A 25,640-nucleotide genomic window follows, 5' to 3' on the forward strand; every position below is an offset into this window, starting at 1 on the left:
CCAGCTGAAGAACAACAAGGCAACGGGAGCCGATAGAATCTCCACTGAGGCACTAAAGTATGGCGGAGAGGCATTATTGGCACGAATGCATGACCTCATCTCTGTCATCTGGAAGGAGGAGAGCATGCCGGGAGATCTGAGATGCCGTAATCGTGACCATCTTTAAAAAAGGGGACAAGTCCGACTGTGGCAACTACAGGGGGATCTCCCTGTTGTCAGCCACTGGGAAAATCATCGCTCGAATCCTCCTCGACCATCTTCTCCCTGTGGCTGAGGAGCTCCTCCCGGAGTCACAGTGCAGATTTCGTTCACTACAGGGTACAACAGACAGGATCTTTACGGCGCGACAACTGCAAGAGAAATGCAGGGAACAGCACCAACCCTTGTACATGGCCTTCTTTGACCTTACAAAGGCCTTTGACACAATACAAAATGATGACGACGATGGGATTTCTTCATGAATACATTTTTGGTGGAATTTCCTTACATGAGAAGGCAAATGAAAGTGGAGCACGGTAAGGAGGTATACCGGCAGCGTGATTCCCGAATGAGTGGTAGTACCATTTTTTTTGTTTTGCGAGTACTGCACAGTGTTGAACTGACACATAGAGCTTGTGGAAAGCCATTTAGTCATTAAAAAGCAATTCTAGATTGTTGAGTGATTAATGACTATTGGCTAAGAAGGCACTATGAATGTGATAATGAGTTATGTCAGTAATTTGGGAGCCTTTGACAGGAATAAGGAATTGTTTAGATCCTGCAGTGAAAGATTGTTTTTTTTTTAAAAAGAGCTAATGACATCAATGAAGTCTCAGCATGTGTGGCAGATTTGCAATTAAGCAATCAAGCAGTGCATAAGATGATGAAAGTCATGATTGGGGCAGAGAATTATGGTATCTTAGTGAATTTGTTAACCCCAAGAAAGGTTAAGGATGCTTCATTCTCAGACATACTACAGATATTGGAGAATCATTTTGATTCACAGCTTTTAGAAATAGCACAGAGCTATAAGTTCGCAATAAGAAACCAAGGACCTGATGAAACCAGTGAATACATTGTTGCCATAAGAAAATGTTCTCTACACTGCAATTTGAGGATTCCTAGATAGGGTTCTTCGAGATAAATTTGTATGTGGACTAATGGATGAAGCATCCAATCAAAATTGTTAGTTATGGATGATCTCTCTTTTGAGAAAGCTTGCAAGATCGCCACCTCCATGCAGAAGGCAGAGAAAAATATGAAGGAATTGCACCCATTACCAGCAGTAGTAGAAGTTTACAGTCACCAGGGCTGTAGAAACGCAGAAGAGGGTGAGCCCTAGTCGGAGGGAGAGTTATGAAACCAAGCAGAATAGATGTCATAGGTGTAATGGCAACCATACCGCACAACAATGTCGGTTCAAGTGGCAAGATGCTACCGGTGCCAAGTAAGAGGACACATTGCAGCCGCATGTAAATCCAAGGACAAGCCCAACAATCATCAAAGACTTCACAGGGTGGAAAGCGATCAGAGCAGTGTAGGCTTTGGTGTATATGCAGTGAAGGGCAAGGCAGGACATTCCTTATTTCAGGATTTCAGAACGTTAGTACGGATAATCAATGGATTAATATGACCATAGATACAGCGACTGATTGCTCAATAATGAGTCAGGATGCGTATTATAAGAATTTTAGGCATGCCACTAAAAGAGAGCACAGCAGAGCTGAAAACATATTCAGTGGAAAAAGAGCAGGCGCTTGGACAAATGAAGTGTATAGTACAATACCAGGGGCAACAAACAAGATTACCTATTATAGCGCAAAACGTCAATCAGCCAACACTTATGGGCAAAGATTGGCTAAGAGTGCTTTGTTTGGATTGGTACAGCGTCTGTAGTACAGAAATGCTTAAGTCTCTGCTAGATACCCTGCCGGAGAAATATGCTGACCTGTTTGCAGACTCATACGAGGGCATCAAGGGATACAATGCACATATTCGGATTAAGTCGGATGTCAAACCTATTTTTTATAGACAAAAGCCGGTACCATCTGCATTAAAATCGCATAGAGCGCTTGATAAGTTGGAGAAAAACTGAGTTTTAGTGAAGACTGATGGGAGTGACTGGGCTACCCCGTTAGCTGTAGCTCCGAAGGCAGACAAAATGGTACGGCTCTATGGGGATTATAAAATTACCCTGAATCGAGCAGTTGATGATTAACAGTACCCTTTACCGACGCTTCCGGTGTCCCTGGCGACTACATGTGCAGGAAGTGTATCCTGCTGCAGCTCCCGTCAGACCGCATTGCGGCACTGGAGCTGCGCATGGATTCACTCTGGAGCATCCACGATGCTGAGGATGTCATGAATAGCACGTTTAGTGAGTTGGTCACACTGCAGGCAAAGTTTACTCAGGCAGATAGGGAATGGGTGACCATCAGGCAGAGCAGTGGAAGGAAGGTAGTGCAGGGGTCCCCCTCCAAAACAGATACACCATTTTGGATGCTGTTGGGGGGGATGACTCATCAGGGGAAGGCAGCAGCAGCCAAGTTCATGGCACCATGAGTGGCTCTGCTACACAGGAAGGCAGGAAGCAGAGTGGGAGAGCTGTAGTGGTAGGCGATTCTATTGTAAAGGGAATAGATAGGTGTTTCTGCGGCCGCAATCGAGACTCCAGGATGGTATGTTGCCTCCCTGGTGCAAGGGTCAAGGATGTCTCTGAGCGGCTGCAGGACATTTTGGAGGGGGAGAGCGAACTGCCAGTTGTCGTGGTGCATATAGGTACCAACGATATAGGTACAAAACGGGATGAGGTCCTCCAAGCTGAATTTAGGGAGCGAGGAGTTAAATTAAAAAGCAGGACCTCAAAGGTAGTAATCTCAGGATTGCTACCAGTGCCACATGCTAGTCAGAGTAGGAATTGCAGGATAGCTAAAATGAATACGTGGCTTGAGAAGTGGTGCAGGAGGGAGGGATTCAAATTTCTGGGACATTGGAACCGGTTCTGGGGGATGTGGGACCAGTACAAGCCGGATTGTCTGCACCTGGGCAGGATGGAACCAATGTCCGAGGGGGAGTGTTTGCTAGTGATGTTGAGGAGGGGTTAAACTAATATGGCAGGGGGATGGGAACCTATGCAGGGAGACAGAGGGAAGTAAAATGGGGGCAGAAACAAAAGATAGAAAGAAGAAAAATAAAAGTGGAGGGCAGAGAAGCCCAAGACAAAAATCAAAAAGGGCCACATTACAGCAAAAGTCTAAAGGGACAAAGTGTGTTTAAAAAGACAATTTCAGAAGGCTCTGTGCCTCAATGCGAGGAGTATTCGTAACAAGGTGGACGAATTAACTGCGCAGGCAGCTATTAACGAATATGATATAATTGGGATTACGGAGACATGGCTCCAGGGTGATCAAGGCTGGGAACTCAACATCCAGGGGTATTTAACATTCGAAGGATAGACAGAAAGGAAAAGGAGGTGGGGGAGCATTGCTGGTGAGAGAAGAAATTAATGCAATAGTAAGGAAGGACATTAGCTTGGATGATGTGGAATCTGTATGCGTAGAGCTGCGGAATACCAAAGGGCAGAAAACGCTAGTGGGAGTTGTGTACAGACCACCAAACAGTAGTAGTGAGGTTGGGGACAGCATCAAACAAGAAATTAGGGATGTGTGCAATAAAGGTACAGCAGTTATCACGGGCGACTTTAATCTACATATAGATTGGACTAATCAAACTGGTAGCAATGCGGTGGAGGAGGATTTCCTGCAGTGTATTAGGGATGGTTTTCTAGACCAATATGTCGTGGAACCAATTAGAGGGCTGGCCATCCTAGACTGGGTGATGTGTAGCAATCTTGTGCGAGGCCCCTTGGGGAAGAGTGACCATAATATGGTGGAATTCTTTATTAAGATGGAGAGTGACAGTTAATTCAGAGACTAAGGAAAGGTAACTTTGATGGTATGAGACGTGAATTGGCTAGAATAGACTGGCGAATGATACTTAAAGGTTTGACGGTGGATAGGCAATGGCAGACATTTAAAGATCACATGCATGAACTTCAACAATTGTACATTCCTGTCTGGAGTAAAAATAAAATGAGGAAAGTGGCTCAACGGTGGCTAACAAGGGAAATTAGGGATAGTGTTAAATCCAAGGAAGAGGCATATAAATTGGCCAGAAAAAGCAGCAAACCTGAGGACTGGGAGAAATTTAGAATTCAGCAGAGGAGGACAAAGGGTTTAATTAGGAGGGGGAAAATAGAATATGAGAGGAAGCTTGCTGGGAACATAAAAACTGACTGCAAAAGCTTCTGTAGATATGTGAAGAGAAAAAGATTAGTGAAGACAAACGTAGGTCCCTTGCAGTCAGAATCAGGTGAATTTATAATGGAGAACAAAGAAATGGCAGACCAATTGAACAAATACTTGGGTTCTGTCTTCATGAAGGAAGACACAAATAACCATCTGGAAATACTAGGGGACCGAGGGTCGACTGAGAAGGAGGATTGAAGGACATCCTTATTAGTCAGGAAATTGTGTTAGGGAAATTGATGGAATTGGAGACCGATAAATCCCCAGGGCTTGAAATCTGCATCCCAGAGTACTTAAGGAACTGGACAAAGAAATAGTGGATGCATTGGTGATCATTTTCCAGCAATCTATCGACTCTGGATCAGTTCCTATGGACTGGAGGGTAGCTAATGTAACGCCACTTTTTAAAAAAAGGAGGGAGAGACCGGTTAGCCTGACATCAGTAGTGGGGAAAATGTTGGAATCAATTATTAAAGATGAAATAGCAGCGCATTTGGAAAGCAGTGACAGGATCAGTCCAAGTCAGCATGGATTTATGAAAGGGAAATCATGCTTGACAAATCTTCTAGACTTTTTTGAGGATGTAACTAGTAGAGTGGACAAGGGAGAACCAATGGATGTGGTGTATTTGGACTTTCAAAAGGCTTTTGACAAGGTCCCACACGAGATTGGTGTGCAAAATTAAAGCACATGGTATTGGGGGTAATGTATTGATGTGGATAGAGAACTGGTTGGCAGACAGGAAGCAGAGAGTCGAGATAAATTGGTCCTTTTCAGACTGGCAGGCAGTGACTCGTGGGGTGCCGCAGGGCTCAGTTCTGGGACCCCAGCTATTTACAATATACATTAATGATTTAGATGAAGGAATTGAGAGTAATATCTCCAAGTTTGCAGATGACACTAAGCTGGGTGGCGGTGTGCGCTATGAGGAGGATGCTAAGAGACTGCAGGGTGACTTGGACAGGTTAGGTGAGTGGGCAAATGCACGACAGGTGCTGTATAATGTGAATAAATGTGAGGTTATCCACTTTTGTGGCAAAAACACGAAGGCAAAATATTACCTGAATGGTGGCAGATTAGGAAAAGGGGAGGTGCAACGAGACCTGGGTGTCATGGTACATCAGTCATAGAAGGTTGGCATGTAGGTGCAACAGGCGATGAAGAAGGCAAATAGCATGTTGGCCTTCATAGCTAGGAGATTTGAGTTTAGGAGCAGGGAGGTCTTGCTGCAGCTTTACAGGGCCTTAGTGAGGCCTCATCTGGAATATTGTGTTCAGTTTTCGTCTCCTAATCTGAGGAAGGACGTTCTTGCAGGGAGTGCAGCGAAGATTCACCAGACTGATTCCCGGGATGGCAGGACTGACATATATGAGGAGAGATTGGATCGACTGGGCCTGTATTCACTGGAATTTAGAAGAATGAGAGGGGATCTCATTGAAACATATAAAATTCTGATGGGATTGGACAGGTTAGATGCAGGAAGAATGTTCCCGATGTTGGGGGAGTCCAGAACCAGGGGTCACAGTCTAAGGATAAGGGGTAAGGCATTTAGGACCGAGATGAGGAGAAACTTCTTCACTCAGAGTTGTTAACCTGTGGAATTCTCTTCCGCAGAGAGTTGTTGATGCCAGTTCGTTAGATATATTCAAGAATGAGTTGGATATGGCCCTTACAGCTAAAGGAATCAAGGGGTATGGAGAGAAAGCAGTAAAGGGGTACTGAGGTGAATGACCAGCCATGATCTTATTGAATGGTGGTGCAGGCTCGAAGGGCCGAATTTCCTACCCCTGCACCTAGTTTTTTATGTTTATGTTTCTATCATTCAAGAGGACTTGTATGCAGAACTGGCGGGAGCCAAAATCTTAACAAAACTGGATCTCTCCCACGCCTGTGCTCAACTCAGCGTTGACGAGGATAGTTAGCTGTATCTGACAGTCAACACACACACAGGTTTATATTCATCCACTAAGTTGCTCTGTGGTATCAAGTCCTCACCAAAGACATTTCAAGCTATCATGGATCAGATCTTATAGGGAATGAATCACTGTGCATTCAAGATGATGTGTTGGTAGCCACTGGCACAGAGAGGGAAAACCTGGAAATCTTAGAACTATTCAGACGTTCAATGACACAGTACAGCGGGACCTGGGTGTACTTGTGCATGAAACACAAAAGGATAGTATGCAGGTACAGCAAGTGATCTTGACCTTTATTGCAAAGGGGATGGAGTATAAAAGCAAGGAAGTCCTGCTACAGTTATACCGGGTATTGGTGAGGCCACACCTGGAATACAGCGTACAGTTTTGGTTTTCCATATTATCGAAAGGATATACTTGCTTTAGAGGCAGTTCAGAGAAGTTTCACTAGGTTGATTCTGGGGATGAGGGGGTTGATTTATGAGGAAAGGTTGAGTAGGTTGGGTCAGCCATGATCTTATTGAATGGTGGAGCAGGCTCGAAGGGCCTTCTTTCTTATGTTCTTATAATCTGAAGCTGAAGAGGAGTAAATGTGCATTCATACAGTGTGAGGTGGTTTATCTAGGATTGCGGGTTGGTGAAAATGGTCTCCAACCAGTTAAGGAGAAGGTGCAAGCCATCATGATGGCTCCGGAACCAAAAAACATTACTGAATTACGATCCTTTTTAGGCATGGTCCAATATTATGTTTGTTTTCTTCCTGGACTAGCAACGATGCTCGCACCACTCCATTCTTTATTAAAGAAAAGGGATGTGTTAGATATGGACCAAAGAGCAACAGAATGCATACGACACATGCAAGTGACGCTTGAGCAGTCGTGCTCTTCTCGTCCATTATAATGTGACTCGTGAACTAAGACTAGCATGTGATGCCTCTGGGTATGGTATAGGAGCAGTGATCAGCCATGTTCTGAAAGATGGGCAGGAAAAACCGGTTGCCTTTGCATTGCGTCCGCTCAACAAAAGCGAACAAAATTATGCCCAGATCGAGAGAGACTTTGGCTATTATATTTGATATTGACAAGTTTCACCAGTTTCTTTTGGAATGCCAATTCATGCTAGTAACCGATCACAAACCTGTTATTAGCTATCCTAGGCCCAAAGGCGGCAGTTCCATTTATGGCGGCTTTCAGGATGCAAAGATGGGCTATTTTGTTGCCTCAGTACGATTACAAAATCGAGTATTGCACGTCGAATCAGAATGCAGTGCTGGATACCCTTTCAAGGTTGCTTCATGAAGATTCTGAAATAGGCCGCGACCAGTCAGTCTTCACTCTAGATGTCATTGATGAGGACTTTTCGGTCACTGCTTCTGCTATTGCAGAGCACACACAGAAAGATGCCAAGTTACAGCGGGCCTATGAGCATACCCTGCGAGGGTGGTCTGAAGATCAGACGCATTTAGATGAGGGGATTAAAGCCCTTTTATCTTCGGCACAAATTATCATGTGAGCGGGGATATCTAAAATGGGGCCTGAGAGTAGTCATTCCCAGTGCACTATGGGCCAAAGTTTTGACAGAACTTCACGGTGAGCATACTGGCATCATAGGCATAAAAGCGATGGCCTGAAGTTTTGTTTATTGACCTGGGTTGGATAAAGACTTAAAAATATTAGTAAGTGTACTATCTGTCAAGACTACAGGACCATGCCACTGTAAACATGGACTTGGCCAATGAGACCATTCCAAAGAATACATACTGATTTTTGCGAGGGGGCAGCAATAATTTTCTGGTTCTAATCGATAGCCATTCGAACTGGCTGGAGGTATGGCATATGGGTCATCTACGACTACAGAGCGTACATTGGATGAATTACGAGACATTTTTGCATGCCATGGCCTACCCGAAGAAATTATGTCAGATAATGGACTGCAATTTCGGTCCATGCAATTTGCGAATTTTACCAGACACAATGGTATCAAACACGTGTTGGTAGCAGCATATCATCCTGCTTCAAATGGTAAAGCTGAAAGGTTGATCAGGATTGTCAAGGATGCTGTGCACAAACAAGTTCTACATACAGGACTACATCTCATTCTACAATAGAGTACACACCTGCTGAATTATAAATGAAGCGTAGGCTGAGGACACGTCTGTTTATTGCAACCGAACCTGTCTGATAAGGTAAAAAAGGCACAATCGATGCAGAAACATCATTATCATTCCAGTACTAAAGAGCGGTGCTTTCAGGAGGGCGATCAGGTCAGTTCTCAGTCCGTCAAAAAGGGCAAGTCCACGAAAATGGGACATTGGTACAATTATTCGGGTACGTGGCACCAAGCAGTACTTGGTCAAAATTGGTGAATATATCAGGAAGGTTCATGTGGATCAAATGTTGCTAGCCAGTGATGCACCTTCAGTACCATGAGTAGATAATTATGAGCCTGACTTGGAAGATCATCAGAGTCAGTTGACAGGTCCAAGTATTTCAACAGTCACAACATCCATATCCCCACCAACTCCGATTCAGCCAACTGAAAGCGGTTCTGCAGGTATGGGACAATCTCGCAAAGACTCTGTATCTCCCGGTGGTGGTGGGGGAGGTGGAGTTGGGGTTCAGTTGCAAAGATATACGAGGAAACGCAAACCAACTAGACAGGATATTGATAACTGGGAATATCAAGATCTTAGGAAGAAAGCTAACACGAGGACGGATGTAAGGGTTCCAAGGAAAATGAAGAGGTCACAGGAAGATGGAGGTCAAGAATACTGGGCTACACACCTTGAAAACAGAAATTCCCCGAGACGGTCTTCAGAGTCAAATATGTATATAGTAAATGGGCATAGCTAGCCAACTGCAAAGAAATGGAGGTCGGAGCAGGAGGAAGCTAAAAGCTTACAACAAGATACTCGGATCAGCAGTCGAATTTGTAAAATTGTAATCTTTTGAAATATTGTATAAATACCTTGCTTCTTAAAAAAAAAAAATGGAAGCAGTGTAATGTATGCATCTATGAGTATGCTTACAGGTTTGTTGAGCTGTTGAGTTGGGAGTGGCCTCGCCAGTCACATGATGATCACAAGACTCAATAAACCCCAGTCAGTTAGGTTCGGGGGAATCCACGATAAGGCAGGTGGTTGTGAGCCTGGCGGATGAACTGGTAATGTATAATGTGATAAAACTTTTGCTAATATACCAACTAGTTCTTAATAGCAGTGTGTTGCAAAGAACCCATGAAGCAAATACATTACATCCTTGAAGCTACCAGATTGTTGTAAAAACCCATCTGGTTCACTAATGTCCTTTAGGGAAGGAAATCTGCCACCTTTAACCCGGTCTGGCTTAAATGTGACTCCAGATCCACAGCAATGTCGTTGACTCTTAACTGCCCACTGCGGTTCAAGAAGACGGCTCACCACCATCTTCTGAAGGGCATTTTGGGATGGGCAATAAATGTTGGCCTTGCCAGCGACGCCCATATCCTATGAACGAATAAAAAGAAAATTCTGAGCAGACAACTCAAGCGGTGCTCATGTGAATTGAACTGCCCGTGCCACAATGGGTATGAACATTCGTTGGCCATCCAATGAGATGACAAATTGCTTAATATTCCTGAACATCCAGGCTTGTCTAGCTTCAATGTAGATTCTCCAAAGCCTGCCATCTTTCTGTTTTACACCTGCATGAATACACCTTTAAACATAAGCAGTCCCTCAATCCTTTCCTTGAAGGAAACAAATTCCCAAACGTGACAAGAATATGAATGGATGCCAGGTAATTGAATTAAAGCAGACAGCATCAGCTGAAGATCTAGCACTGACACAGGCATAACGTGCTAAATGGCCTTCTGTGCTGTAATTTCTATCATCTCTAAGCTAGCTTTCTTTATCTAAAGCATTCTGGCTTAGAAGCTTTGTCAGAATCCTATTGTATATTTCTCAGTTCTGCTATTCTGTATAACCCCTTGAGAGCAACATTTGACAATAGCAACATTTGTAACTTAAGTTACTCCAAGATCCTCCCATGGAGGCACAATTGTAAATTCTGAAACGTGACATACCCAAATAGTTAGCCCTCAATGTCCTGCTTCCCTTGATACTCATTGTTAGAGGTGTGTCGAGTCAAGTGCAGATTTCCTCACTTGTTTAGTTATTCTTGCAAACCCTCTGCCAACTAAAAGTAACCTAGAGTACTGCGTACAGTTTTGATCTCTGTATTTAAGGAGGAATATTCTTGCATTTGGGGCAGTTCAGAGAAGGTTCACTAGGTTGATTCATGAGATGAAGGGGTTGTTTTATTAAGAAAAGTTGAGCAGTTGGGCCTATACTCATTTGAGTTTAGAAGAATGAGAGGTGATCTTATTGAAACATAAGATTCTGAGGAGGCTCGACAAGGTAGATGCAGAGAGGATGTTTTCACTTGTGGGGGAATCTAGAACTAGGGGGCATAGTTTAAGAATAAGGGGTCGCCTCATTTAGAACTGAAATGAGGAGAAATTTCTTCTGAGAGTTGTAAATCTGTGGAATTCTTTGCCTCAGAGTTGTGAAGGATGGGTCATTAAATATATTTAAGTGTAGATAGACAGATTTTTGAATAAGGAAGTGCAGGGTTATGGGGAGCGGGCAGGGAAGTGGAGATGAGCCTTTGATCAGATCAGCCATGATCTTATTAAATGGTGGAGCAGGCTCGAGGGGCCAATGCTCCTGCTCCTATTTCTTATGTTCTTATGTAACATAGATAAGAAGAAAACCCCAAGAATTATGAAAAGCTGAAATAAAAGCAAAGTGCTAGAAATATTCAGCTAGAAAGTGCCTGAAAAAAGGGCTAATGGTTTAGCTGCAGACCCTCTGTCGTGATCCGTCAGTATCGATGTCATGACATTCTGCTGTAAAGATAATAATCGAAACGTGCTGCTCTCATTTGTCACATGCGTCTGGAACTCTCACTACAGATCCTCGCTCTGTACAGCTGTATCAAAGACAGTCTTGTACTGACAGTGTGCCATCACTGACCAACACACGTACTCCCACTGCCAACACAACACTCAATCTAAAGAAAGTTGCATTTATAGAGTGCCTTTTATGACATCAGGACATCTCAAAGCACTTTATAATGTAGGGAAACGTGGCAGCCAGTTTGTGCACAGCAAGATCCCACAAACAGCTGTATGATAAATCACCAGATACTGTTTCAGTGGTGTTGGTTGAGGGATAAATGTTGGCCAGGACACACACAGCCTGCCTGCTCTTCTTCAAATATTGCCCCATGGGATATTTTACATCCATCTGAGAGGGCCTCAGTTTCACATCTAATCTGAAAGACAGCACTTCCAACAGTGCAGCATTACCTCAGTGCAGAAGTGAAGTGTCAGGCTAGATTATGTGCTCAAGTCCTGGAATGGGACTTGAACCCACAACCTTCTGACTCAAATGTGAGCACGTCACCACGTAAGCCATGGCTGATCATCTTCAAGCCAGAACAGTTTCCAGGATTGGACTTTCACAGGTCCTGAGAGCAGGTGTTGTAGGCGCAATGACTGCGGACTCATTTCAGTTGGCCTATAGAACCCAGCCATGCCATTCTCCATGCACCATACCTACAAAATAAAAACAAGGTGCCCATCTAGTGGCATCCATTGTGTGTCCTTCAGACGCACAATGTAAACGCATCACCTTCCACACTGCAAAAACATCCCCCAAAGGCACAGACTCTTGCTAGCAGTCCTCTCGAGCTTTCCGTCAAGTGGCTCTTCTTGAAATGTGAACCCAGTCAGCGAGGATTAGCAGGCTGCTCCAGATGGAGAGCATCACCGCCAAGCCCAAGGCTGTTGTGACCCAATAACCACACATTCACTTTCCAGCAGGAGTCACTGGATAATTATCTGAAGTAGGAACTGTTGCAGCTTGAAGTAGATCAGCCATGGCTCCTGTGGTGACGCGCTCGCCTCTTTAGTCAGAAGATTTTGGGTTCACGTCTCATTCCAGGCACTTGAGCACATCATTTAGGCTGACACTTCACTGCCCAATTTCTTTCCCTGGACACTGAGTGCAATTGCTGAGCCTCAGCTACCACTGAGGATAAGGTCACACTGAGGATAAGATCAGCTAATGGCACAGATCAGGGATGGGCAGAGACCTTCTTTTCTATGTTTACCTTTGTTCTTATGCTGAAAATTCCCCTTACTGGCCAGTTCACTTATCCACATGACACAAGTGACTGAGAAGTTGTAAACCTTTATTTAGATGGTCTTCGCTCATGTGTTTCCTTTAATAAATTGGCACATTCAGAGAATGGTTCTAATCCTGTGCTTTATTTTTTTTTAAATGAACAGGAGAACTCGCCTAGCTGGTCACAGGAATGAGCTTGAAGTGGAGGAAGATGACATCATCGGTGATGGGCAGGTTCCCCGGCCCCAAGGTCCTCTGTTTGCCATACCGGTTGGTTCCAGCCAGCCGGTGGACAAAGTATTTCTTGAACGAAACCGTAAGTAATTGCACCAGTTCTTGGCGCTGCAATATTGGTATTCAAGGCGAATGGGATGGGGAGCTTGGAGGAGTTTAGGGAATCATAAACATTGTATGAAGTAAGTTTATAAGAAGGAACTTGGGGATTCGTAGTATTACCAGAGCACAGAAACAGGCTATTCGGCCCAACAGGTCCATGCCGACGTTTATGCTCCATATGAGCCTCCTCCCACCCTTCATCTAACCCCATCAACATATCCTGCTATTCCTTTCTCCCTCATGTGTTCATCTTTAAAGCAGTTATGACATTCGCTTCAACTACACCTTGTGGTAGCGAGTTCCACATTGTAACCATGGTAAAGATGTTTCTCCTGAATTCCCTATTGGATTTATTAATAACTATTTTATATTTATGGGCCCTAGTTTTTGTCTGACCCGCTAGTGGAGACATCTTCTCTACGATCAAACATTTTCATAATCTTAAAGACCTCTATCAGGTCACCCATCAGTCTTTTTTCGAGAAGAAAGATCCCCAGCCTGCTCAATCTTTCCTGGTAGTTATAGGACTGGATTTTAGGATTTTCTGTTTTCAGGACAAAAACGGAAGCGGGGCAGGAAAGTTACCGGCCAGGAATAGGTAGTGTTTTTGTAAGGAATTTTCGCCATAAGAATATAAGAAATAGGAGCAGGAGTAGGCCATCCGGCCCCTCAAGCCTGCCCCACCATTTAATACGATCATGGGTAATCAGATCATGGACTCAGGTCCACTTTCCTGCCCACTCCCCGTAACCCCTTATTCCCTTATCAGTTAAGAAACAGTCTATCTCTGTCTTAAATTTATTCAATGACCCAGCTTCCACAGCTCTCTGAGGCAGCGAATTCCACAGGTTTACAACCCTTAAGAAATTCCTCCTCATCTCAGTTCTAAGATTATGCCCTCTAGTTCTAGTCTCCCCTATCAGTGGAAACATCCTCTCTGCATCCACCTTGTCAAACCCTCTCATAATCTTATACGTTTCGATAAGATCACCTCGCATTCTTCTGAATTCCAATGAGTAGAGGCCCAACCTACTCAACTTTTCCTCATAAGTCAACCCCCATCTGGGCCCTGCGCCAGGGTGTGCAGAGCGAAGGGAGGCGATGTACAACTTTTGAGGCGCAAAAATGGGAAAATCGCGAACTAAAGTGCCCGGCCGTGTGCGCTCCGAGAGAGGCCTTGGGGAGGGGGAAAAAAACCCTTTTTTTTAAAAAAACCCACAAACATTCCCAAAACCCACTCTACCACAACACAAATCACTAAAAAAAAATTTAATGAACAAACATTCGCACCTACTTTCACAGCACTTACATTTATCACCGCCACATGGCTGGACCACTCTGATTTCCCAGGCGGTCATTGTGAGGTGCGATTCCAGACGTACGGGTCGGGTTCGAGTCAAAACTTGGACGGCATCGCAACGAGAGGCGTTGCATATCTGGTGCAGCTCTTCCTGGCATTGCTGCTAAGCGCCGCCGCAAATCCTGACCCGAAACTCGCAACACGACACAGGAGACCTCGCGAGACCCGGAGCGCAAAGGACCGGAAAATCCAGCCCATTACCTCTCAGTTCTGGTACTTTGCTATTTCTTTTTATATTCCTAGATAATTTAATTTCAAGGAATATAACATTTAATTTTGTAGGTTCTCTTTGATTTCCTAATTGTTTATTTTTACTTTTTTCCTAACCTCTTTGGATTCTCTTGTCATCCTCTCCTTTGCGATTCCTATGATTCATATCATCATGATGCAAAGCAGGCCATAGAAGGCGATATAGGAAACAGCAATACTCAGGCAACAGATCTCTGGAGGGATTCAAGTAACAGTATTATTAGAAAAAGGAGATCTAGAGGGGGGATTCAGGGAGCAATGGCATTGTATAAAGGGAGATTTAGGTGGCAATATCCTTGTTGAGAAAAGATTTAATTTAAAATTCTCATCCTTGTGTTTAAATAGGCCTTGCTCCTCCCTATCTCTAACCGCCTCCAATCTTAGAACTGTCTGAGAGCTCTGCGTTTCTCCAATTCTGGCCTCTTGTACATTACCAACTTCCTTTGCCCCACCATTGGCAGCCTTGCTTTCAGCTGTCTCTCCACCTCTCTCCTCCTTTAAGAGGCTCCTTAAAACCTACCTCTTTGACCAAGCTTTTAGTCATCTATCCTGATCTCTTTCTTTGGCTCATGTTAGAAATATGCCAGTTTAAGGCTATTTCTATTCACTTTAATAATCAGGATCGACTGTAAACCAATCTGGTGGATATATTGTGTTTAATCAGAGTTTAAGACGGAATATAACACATTAGTTATATAGCAAAAACACACAACTGTAACAGATAGTTAATACCCACCCAATCCGACAAACGGCTGGCGCACGTGAGCAGTTCTCTTTTTTTTTTTCTAGTCTCTTTTTCTCTTGTCTAGAGCTTCCTGTGGTAAAGCATGGGATCGCTCTCAAAGTGTTCAAACAGCTAAACTTCTGTTCCACTCTCCCCTCCACCGTCTGTGCTAAACAGATCTCCAAGTGTTACTTTTATTCTCTTTCGGGATGGGCCTGACCCTGGATATTGACAAGACCTTTTGACCTATAGAGATTCTCCTAAAAACTTAATATCCAATAAGACTTCTAATTCTTTGTCTCGATTCTCGAAACAAAGCCCACCTTAAAAATGTCTTATGATTTTGGCCCTGTGTCACTCTGTTTACACTCAACTTCTTCCTGTGGAGAAATCTCTCATCTCCCTCATCCCTATCCTCTCTTTGATCCCATGAGGCCAAACCAGAAAAGTGCTAACTTTAGAATCACTATCTCTTTTTTATGACATAGCAACATGTTTAAGTCAATTCCTACAACTTCCATTCATTATCTTCGCCAGCAGGTTTGTTAAGGTAACTTCAAATCCTACTCTTTGCATTATACATAAAATATATAAATAAGATTCAAGTCTTAACTTAAAAACAACAGATAATCGCTTGACAACAGGAAGACTGTATATAGTACAAAGAACTATACCATCCATTTGTAAGCATTTCTCTGATTCGAATAGACTTTCCGTCTGCAGTTCAAAACAACGATTTAAACACAGCATTTGTATCAATATCCCTGATTTCTAACACTTGGTGTCGATTTTTGTTTGATAACACTCCTGTGAAATCCCTTTGGGCATTTTACTATGTTAAAGGTACTATATAAATGCAAGTTGTTATTGTTAGCTCTTCACTCCTGTGTCTGAGAGGGTGACTGGGTGACCTGCCACCAAAGCCCCTGCGCAATGGCACTCTGGAGTCAATAGGATTGAATCTCATTTGTGTCTTCTATCCCAGGCTCTTTTGGTTAGTACCGCGAGTGCCCCCGGGGGTTTGTGCCGCGAGTGCCCCCGGGGGTTTGTCCCGCGAGTCCCCCACCCGCCGGGATTTGTGCTGTCAGTTTCCCCCCCCCCCGGGGTTTGTGCCATGAGTCCCCCCCCCCTCCCCCCGTCCCGTCAGGAGCTCTGCTGCCCGATTTAATATGTTACATGTTTCTTCTGCAGGTCGGTTTCAAGCTGCAGACAGGGCTGAGATTCAGAAAATTGCCGAACAAGTCGATGTGTACATGGAGGTCAAGTCCACGCGGACAACCAAAGATGTCTCTTTACAGACGCACCGTGGATTCAGGTAAGAGGAGCTGACTCACGATTCCCCGGTAGTGGCCACAGCACAAATTCTACCAGGCAATTGGAGCAGTGTCTTTTTAACTCTTTCTACCCTAGATTAATTTGGCTCTTATAGTTTAGCTCACTCTCATTGGTGAGTCCCAATTGTCGAAATCTCAGAGAATGTTTATCTTTGCCTCAATAGGTTTTTGGTGACATGCCCAGGAAAATGAACAGCAATTCTGGTTGTTAATTGCCTTTAGGTAGTGGCCAATCTAATGCTTTCATTAAAGAAAACTTGCATTTATATGTCGCCTTTCAGGATGTCCCAAAGTGCTTTACAGCCAATCAAGTACTTTTGAAGTGGACTCACTGCTGCAATATAGGAAACGTGCCAATCCAATTTTTGCACAGCAGCAGCTCCCACAAACGACGTGTTAACTACTTGCTCTTCTTTGAATAGTGTCATAGAAACATAGAAACATAGAAAATAGGTGCAGGAGCAGGCCATTCAGCCCTTCTAGCCTGCACCGCCATTCAATGAGTTCATGGCTGAACATGAAACTTCAGTACCCACTTCCTGCTTTCACGCCATACCCCTTGATCCCCCGAGTAGTAAGGACTTCATCTAACTCCCTTTTGAATATATTTAGTGAATTGGCCTCAACTACTTCCTGTGGTAGAGAATTCCACAGGTTCACCACTCTCTGGGTGAAGAAGTTTCTCCTTATCTCGGTCCTAAATGGTTTACCCCTTATCCTTGGACTGTGACCCCTGGTTCTGGACTTCCCCAACATTGGGAACATTCTTCCTGCATCCAACCTGTCCAAACCCGTCAGAATTTTAAACGTTTCTATGAGGTCCCCTCTCACTCTTCTGAACTCCAGTGAATACAAGCCCAGTTGATCCAGTCTTTCTTGATAGGTCAGTTCCACCATCCCGGGAATCAGTCTGGTGAATCTTCGCTGCACTCCCTCAATAGCAAGAATGTCCTTCCTCAAGTTAGGAGACCAAAACTGTACACAATACTCCAGGTGTGGCCTCACCAAGGCCCTGTACAACTGTAGCAACACCTCCCTGCCCCTGTACTCAAATCCCCTCGCTATGAAGGCCAACATGCCATTTGCTTTCTTAACCGCCTGCTGTACCTGCATGCCAACCTTCAATGACTGATGTACCATGACACCCAGGTCTCGTTGCACCTTCCCTTTTCCTAATCTGTCACCATTCAGATCATAGTCTGTCTCTCTGTTTTTACCACCAAAGTGGATAACCTCACATTTATCCACATTATACTTCATCTGCCACGCATTTGCCCACTCACCTAACCTATCCAAATCACTCTGTAGCCTCATAGCATCCTCCTCGCAGCTCACACTGCCACCCAACTTGGTGTCATCCGCAAATTTGGAGATACTACATTTAATCCCCTCGTCTAAATCATTAATGTACAATGTAAACAGCTGGGGCCCCAGCACAGAACCCTGCGGTACCCCACTAGTCACTGCCTGCCATTCCGAAAAGTACCCATTTACTCCTACTCTTTGCTTCCTGTCTGACAACCAGTTCTCAATCCACGTCAGCACACTACCCCCAATCCCATGTGCTTTAACTTTGCACATTAATCTCCTGTGTGGGACCTTGTCGAAAGCCTTCTGAAAGTCCAAATATACCACATCAACTGGTACTCCTTTGTCCACTTTATTGGAAACATCCTCAAAAAATTCCAGAAGATTTGTCAAGCATGATCTCCCTTTCACAAATCCATGCTGACTTGGACCTATCATGTCACCATTTTCCAAATGCGCTGCTATGACATCCTTAATAATTAATTCCATCATTTTACCCACTACTGAGGTCAGGCTGACCGGTCTATAATTCCCTGCTTTCTCTCTCCCTCCTTTTTTAAAAAGTGGGGTTACATTGGCTACCCTCCACTCGATAGGAACTGATCCAGAGTCAATGGAATGTTGGAAAATGACTGTCAATGCATCCGCTATTTCCAAGGCCACCTCCTTAAGTACTCTGGGATGCAGTCCATCAGGCCCTGGGGATTTATCGGCCTTCAATCCCAGCAATTTCCCCAACACAATTTCCCGACTAATAAAGATTTCCCTCAGTTCCTCCTCCTTAATAGACCCTCTGACCACTTTTATATCCGGAAGGTTGTTTGTGTCCTCCTTAGTGAATACTGAACCAAAGTACTTGTTCAATTGGTGTCGTAGGATCTTTTACAGACGGGGCTCAGTTTAATGTTTAATGTTTCATCCGAAAGACAGCTGCACCCCCTCCAAGGCCAATATATACTTCCCGCAGTGCGGTGCCCAGTAGATGGGGTCTAACCAGAGCCCTGTACAGCTGTAACATAACTTCCACTCCTTTGTATTTCAGCCCTCTTGACATAAAGATCAACATTCCATTAGCCTTTTTAATTTTTTTTTTGGACCTGCCCACTAGCTTTTAGTGATTTCTGTTCTTGGAGCCTCTAACTCCTTCTGCTCATCCAGAGCTCCTAGCTTCTCGCCATTTAGAAAATACTCTGATCTATCTTTCTTGGGTCCCAAGTGAATGACCTCTCACTTCCTCGCATTGAACTTCATCTGCCACAGTTTTTCTCACACATTTAATCTATCACAAGTTAGATAGATACAGGGTAAAGCTCCCTGCATACTGTTTCATCAAACACTTGCACAGCATGTGCTCCACGAATTAGATACAGAGTAAAGCTCCCTCTACACTGTCCCATCAAACACTCCCAGGGCCGGTACAGCACAAGTTAGATACAGAGTAAAGCTCTCTCTGTTCCCAATGGCGGAAGAGCGTCCCTTACTGGACTGGTGTAGCAGTTTTCATTTCCCACTTCAGACACATAGTGGCCTCTTTGAGTAAGATTTCTCATTTCGGTGCAGTTTTTGTGCTGTGACCCCCCATGCTCAACCCACCGGCCGGGGCTGTATTTGAATGTCGATCCCAACTTTCTGGAACAGAGAAACACATGATTGACCAGAAAAACACTGGTTACATCCAGTGGGTCGTCTTAGTGTTTGCAATCTCACTTCAATAATCGTCCTTCGAAATGTACAGGATGACTCGCTGGGTAGGTAATGGCGGGCATCATGTTGCAGCAGACTTGCAGTACTCTGAGCTCAACCTATTTTTGTTCCTCCTTCCCCCCACCCCCCAGGGTAATCGGGCTTTTCTCACAAGGATTTCTGGCTGGATACATGGTTTGGAATATTGTCGTAGTTTACGTACTGTCTGGTAACGATTTCTCTACGCTCCCAAATTTATTGCAGCAGTATAGCATGCTAGTCTACCCGGGTCAGTGCCTCCTGTACATGCTGCTCGCCATCAGCACCGTCTCTGCATTTGACAGGTAAGAAGAGAACAGTGAAGGGAAGGATAGATATTTGTCAATAATCCAGAATTTCCCGAAACATGGGCCCGACTCCATGGGGTTCAGAATCCACCACTGGGTGTGTACAATTCATTCGTCGATCATAAGTCAGTTGAACTTCTCTCGGGTAGTCAGGCAAGGCCAAAGACCAACGCTTTTGATGAAGGGACACAATCCATGTAATTGTCTTCCTTGACTGGCCCCTTGAGGACTGCTGCATCTCAGTGCATCACAGAGTGATGGACGTGAGCCTTTGATTCCCCACAGTAATGGGACGGGGGTCTGTGTCTGATTCCCCCACTCAGTGATGGGACGGGGTCTGTGTCTGTGATTCACCCACACATGTTGGAACGTGGGTCTGTGTCTGATTCCCCCACACAGTGAGGGGACACAAAAGCAAAATACTGTGGATGCTGGATATCGGAAATAAAAACAGAAAATTCAGGAAACACTCGGGTCAGGCAGCATCTGTGGAGAGAGAAAGAGAAGTTAACATTTCAGGTCGATGACCCTTCGTCAGAACCGGAAAAAGTTAGAGATGAAACAGATTTTTAAGCAAGTGTAGGGGCGGCAAAAGTTGGTGGGGTGGGGGGGGGGGGGAGAGAATAGAATAAAAGGGAAGATATGTGATAGGATGGAAAGCAGAAGAGATTAAGAGAAAAAAGGGTTGATGGTGCAAGGCAAAAGGAGATGGTAATGGGTCAAGTTAAAATACAAAAGCTGAGTCCAGTTGAGGTGTAAATGGAAATGACAGAATCATCAACAGCTGCCATGGTTGGGGGCAGGGATGGGTGAGGGAAATAGGGGCAGAGGTTATGGTCTGAAATTGTTGAACTTGATGTTGAATCCAGAAGGCTGTAAAGTGCCTAAACGAAAGATGAGGTGCTGTTCCTTGAGCTTATGTTGAGTATCGTTGGAACAGTGTAAGTGGACGGAGAGATCAGAGTGGGAGTGGAGCGGAGAATTAAAGTGACAGACGACCAGAAGCTATGGACATCCAATCCCTCTACACCTCCAGGACTGCCTGAGGGGGGGGGGGGATTGCAGATTGGGTGACCATTTTACGGAACACCTCCGTAAGCGTGACCCCGAACATCCGGTCGCCTGTCACTTTCACTCTCCGTTTCACTCACGCTCTGACCTCTCCGTTCTCTGCTGCTTTCCATCCTATCACATACCTTCCCTTTTATTCTATCCTGTCCCCCCTCCCCTTTCCCCGCCCCTACACTTGCTTAAAAATCTGTTTTATCTCTAACTTTTTCCAGTTCTGACGAAGGGTCATCACCGGAACGTTAACTCTGTTTCTCTCTCCACAGATGATGCCTGACCTGATTTCCAATATTTTCTGTTTTTACAAAGTGAGGGGACATGTTTTTGATTCCCCCATACTTTGGGAACAACACTCGAGAGGAACAGATCTTAGATTTTAGGTGTATTGAAATGGAAGGGTGCTGGTTCCTTCTAATTTTCCAAGGATAACTCAAGTGCATCACTACAGGTGGAGGTTTGGATGGGAGAAGGGCACGCACTAGCAGCAGGGTCAGAAATATACATGGAAGCATAATTTAAAAGAAAGGGACGATTAAAGAGAGTATCAAAATAAGGGGAACAAAAAGTTTGAGAGCCTTTGGAAAGCTCAGAAGGCATCTTGACCCAGTGGCAGCCTTTGCCAAGGATGAAGGGGGAGGGGACTAAGAACTGAATGGAAAGGAAGTCCAAGGAGCAAGCGTGAGTCTACAGGAAATGACAGAAATGCCCAGCAGAGATGGTGCTGCTTAAGGTGAGTGTGACGAGATTAACACTCAGTGCCATTTCATAGAGCCAGTACTGTCTGCAAGGTGGAGGAGCCGACTTTCAGATCACAGCAAACAGCCCATGGGTGTGCCAGCATTGTGCTGCGTGTTAGCTGCAGGTGTCCTTGTAGCAGATGGCCCAGATCTGCAGTTGACCTGGAGCCATCGTCATTGCCCAGGACAGTCTGCAGGTATGGTTGGTGGCATCTTGGTGGCCAGTCAGGGTACACTGGGTGTTGATCAGCCATGCCGCCTTTCGTGCAAAGAAAGCATGACACAGTGTGACTGGGGTACTCCCACAGGAGGATTCCGCGTTATATCTGCTTGGTGTCAGCCAATCTACTGTCCTTGCTTTGCCTGGAAATAGGAGCCTGTCTATCTGCCGTTGAGTGTGAGGGTACCAGCTGCTTCACACAGAGCACCTCACTTCCTCGTTGATCTACCCAGCATCCTTGCCTAGATTGCCCTCTTCCAAAGCTCTCACTTAGGAGATTTCAATTGGAGCCACTACTGGTACTAGGGGGCCCGAAATAAAACGCATCAGAACAATTAACACAAGGGCTCCGAAGAACCGCTCGCGCGGCAAACAATCATCAAAAAGCAGTCGAAAGCTGACTGATATATTGCAGGTGCAGTGTACTTACCTTGGCCTGCAAATCCACCATCATCTCAGCAGAATCCTGGCAAACTGTGCAGGTATCTTCTGGAAAATAGTTTTCCCCACCGGAAAGATTGTGACCGTCTCCAATCCCAAACATTAACATAGAAACATAGAAAATAGGTGCAGGAGTAGGCCCTTCGAGCCTGCACCGCCATTCAATATGATCATGGCTGATCATGCACTTCAGTACCCCATTCCTGCTTTCTCTCCATATCCCTTGATCCCTTTAGCCGTAAGGGCCACATCTAACTCCCTTTTGAATATATCTAATGAACTGGCCTCGATATCTTTCTATGGTAGGGAATTCCACAAGTTCACAATTCTCTGAGTGAAGAAGTTTCTCCTCATCTCGGTCCTAAATGGCTTACCCCTTATCCTCAGACTGTGACCCCTGATTCTGGACTTCCCCAACATCGGGAACATTCTTCCTGCATCTAACCTGTCCAATCTGGTCAGAATTTTATATGTTCCTATGAGATCCTCTCTCATCCTTCTAAATTCCATTGATTATAAGCCTAGTCGATCCAGTCCTTCTTCATATGTCAGTCCTGACATCCCAGGAATCAGTCTGGTGAACCTTCACTGCACTCCCTCAATAGCAAGAATATTCTTCCTCAGATTAGGAGACCAAAACTATACACCATATTCAAGGTACGGCCTCACCAAGGCCCTGTACAACTGTAGTAAGACCTCCCTGCTCCTACACTCAAATCCTTTCGCTATGAAGGCCAACATGCCATTTGCTGCCTTCACCGCCTGCTGTACCTGTATGCCAACTTTCAATGACTGATGTACCATGACACCCAGGTCTCGTTCCACCTCCCCTTTTCCTAATCTCTCACCATTCAGACAATATTCTGCCTTCCTGTTTTTACCACTAAAGTGGATAACCTCACATTTATCTACATTATACCGCATTTGCCCACTCACCTAACCTGTCCAAGTCACTCCTTGAGGTCATTATTCACCCCCATCCCCCGAAACTCAGCGTGAGATGGGCTGAGATTCAGTGGAACAGAACTTCTTCCCATTTTGCACTCTCGGCCTCCCACCACAATGAAGCAGAGTATCCACGTTTTTTCTACATTAAGGGAATGCAGCTTCCCTTCTTTGAGCTATTTTAAACATCGGATGCATCAAAGACGCAATTTCCCTGTTTGTCACAATCTACTTTCGTATGCTGTAAAATATGCTGAGAGCCACTGCTTTGTGGATGTTTGATCAATAATCTTCACTGAATGCTCCTGATGGCTCGGTGTGTAGCACCACTGCTGTGTCTGGAGGATTCTTGGTTCAGTATTTGCTGAGTCAGCTGATCTCATCATAGGCAGCAATCGGATGGCTAACATTGGCTTCAACACCAGAGAGTCTTGTCGAGGAATCAGCCAGGGATCCTGCTTCGATTGGTTACTCCACTGGGAACTGAAGGTGGGCATGAAGTAAATTAATGTCCAACCCAATAGAATGCTCCCAATGGTCAAATAGACTGCCAACATCAACTACCCGGACACGCACATAGAGAAGGTGTCGCAAGCAAGAGTTGGCAGAAAGAACAGGAGGCCCGTTGGTCCGGGAGTTGTGTTTACAGAAAAAGGAAGTAGATTTTAATGTGGCCTTTGTAGACAGTGAGGTTTAGGTCTGAGACTGGATATTATAGGCAGATGTATCTTGTAAACTGATCAGTAATGAGATTCACAAAACCAGATTTTTCTTTTGTTGCTCTGCTCTCTTTAGGGTTAACATAGCTGATGCACCAATGGCACTGCGCAAAATTGTGACACTGGACCCTACTGCAATGGCCTCTTTCTGTAAGTACTTTCACTGTTCTCACAGTTGGAAAAAGTTCTTGTTTTCCCAGTGTCTATTTGTTTGCATGTTTTATGTCTGACAGTATCAGCCCATCACTGACCTGTTGCCTGACAGTATCAGCCCATCACTGAACTGTTGTCTGTCAATATTATTAACCTGTTGTCTGTCAATATCAAGCTTTTTATAGATCTTTGCTTGTTCAGTATTGCTCAATTGAAATTGAATGCTGTTAATCCTTGAAAAGCAGGAAACTACAGACCAGTTAGCCTAACATCTGTGGTTGGGAAAATGTTGGAGTCCATTATTAAAGAAGCAGTAGCAGGACATTTGGACAAGGAAAATTCGGTCAGGCAGAGTCAGCTTGGATTTATGAAGGGGAAGTCATGTTTGACACATTTGCTGGATTTATTTGACGATGTAATGAACTGGATGGATAAAGGGGAACCAGTGGATGTGGTGTATTTGGATTTCCAGAAGGCATTTGACAAGGTGCCACGTAAAAGGTTACTGCACAAGATAAAGTTCATGGGGTTGGGGGCAATATATTAGCATGGATAGAGGATTGGCTAACTAACAGAGAACAGAGAGTCGGAATAAATGGTTTATTCTTGGGTTGGCAATCAGTGCTGTTGGTAACAGTGCTGTGACCCCAACTATTTACAATCTATTAACAACTTGGAAGAGGGGACCGAGTGTAACGTAGCCAAATTTGCTGATGATACAAAAATGGGAGGAAAAGCAATGTGTGAGGAGGACACACAAAATCTGCAAAAGGACATAGACAGGCTAAGTGAGTGGGCAAAAATTTGGCAAATGGAATATAATGTTGGAAAGTGTGAGGTCATGCACTTTGGCAGAAAAAAATCAAAGAGTAAGTTATTATTTAAATGGAGAAAAATTGCAAAGTGCTGCAGTACAACGGGACCTGGGGGTAACTTGTGCATGAAACACAAAAGGTTAGTATGCAGGTACAGCAAGTGATCAGGAAGGCCAATGGAATCTTGGCCTTTATTGCAAAGGGGATGGAGTATAAAAGCAGGGAAGTCTTGCTACAGTTCTACAAGGTATTGGTGAGGCCACACCTGGAATATTGTGTCCAGTTTTGGTTTCCATATTTACAAAAGGATATACTTGCTTTGGAGACAGTTCAGAGAAGGTTCGCTAGGTTGATTCTTGAGATGAGGGGGTTGACTTATGAGGGTTAAGGGTTAAGACATGGCAGGAGACCTCGGGCACGTGTTATGCTCCTCCTGTACTATGTGGGAAGTCAGGGACGCTTCCAGTGTCCTTGACTACTACGTGTGCGGGAAGTGTATCCGCCTCCAGCTCCTGATGGACAGCATTGCGGCACTGGAGCTGCGGGTGGATTCACTCTGCAGCATCTACGATGCTGAGAATGACGTGAATAGCACGTTTAGCGAGTTGGTCTTACCGCAGGTTGAAGGTACACAGCCAGATAGGGGATCAGTGACCAACAGGAAGAGCAGTGCAAGGAAGGTAGTGCACGAGTCCCCTGCAGTCAACCCCCTGCAAAACAGATATGCCGCTTTGGGTACTGTTGAGGGGGATAACTCATCAGGGGAGAGCAGCAGCAGCCAAGTCATGGCAGCGTGGGTGGCTCTGCTGCACAGGAAGGCAGAAAAAAGA

The 25,640-nt window shown here is 44.7% G+C and overlaps 1 protein-coding gene across 3 annotated transcripts in view; it reads left to right on the plus strand.

Annotated features, from left to right (window-relative positions):
- The window catches only part of LOC139260021 (transmembrane protein 237-like), a 112,291-nt gene that overhangs the window by 58,922 nt on the left and 27,729 nt on the right, over nt 1-25,640 (plus strand). For all 3 annotated transcript variants that reach the window (XM_070876078.1, XM_070876077.1, XM_070876076.1), the window contains 4 exons: nt 12,536-12,687; nt 16,232-16,355; nt 19,518-19,709; nt 23,919-23,992. In XM_070876078.1, coding sequence (XP_070732179.1) covers nt 12,536-12,687; nt 16,232-16,355; nt 19,518-19,709; nt 23,919-23,992 — 542 coding nt within the window. The remainder of the gene's footprint in view (nt 1-12,535; nt 12,688-16,231; nt 16,356-19,517; nt 19,710-23,918; nt 23,993-25,640) is intronic.

This window comes from Pristiophorus japonicus, chromosome 3 (genome assembly GCF_044704955.1).
Source record: "Pristiophorus japonicus isolate sPriJap1 chromosome 3, sPriJap1.hap1, whole genome shotgun sequence".
NCBI lineage: Eukaryota > Metazoa > Chordata > Chondrichthyes > Pristiophoridae > Pristiophorus > Pristiophorus japonicus.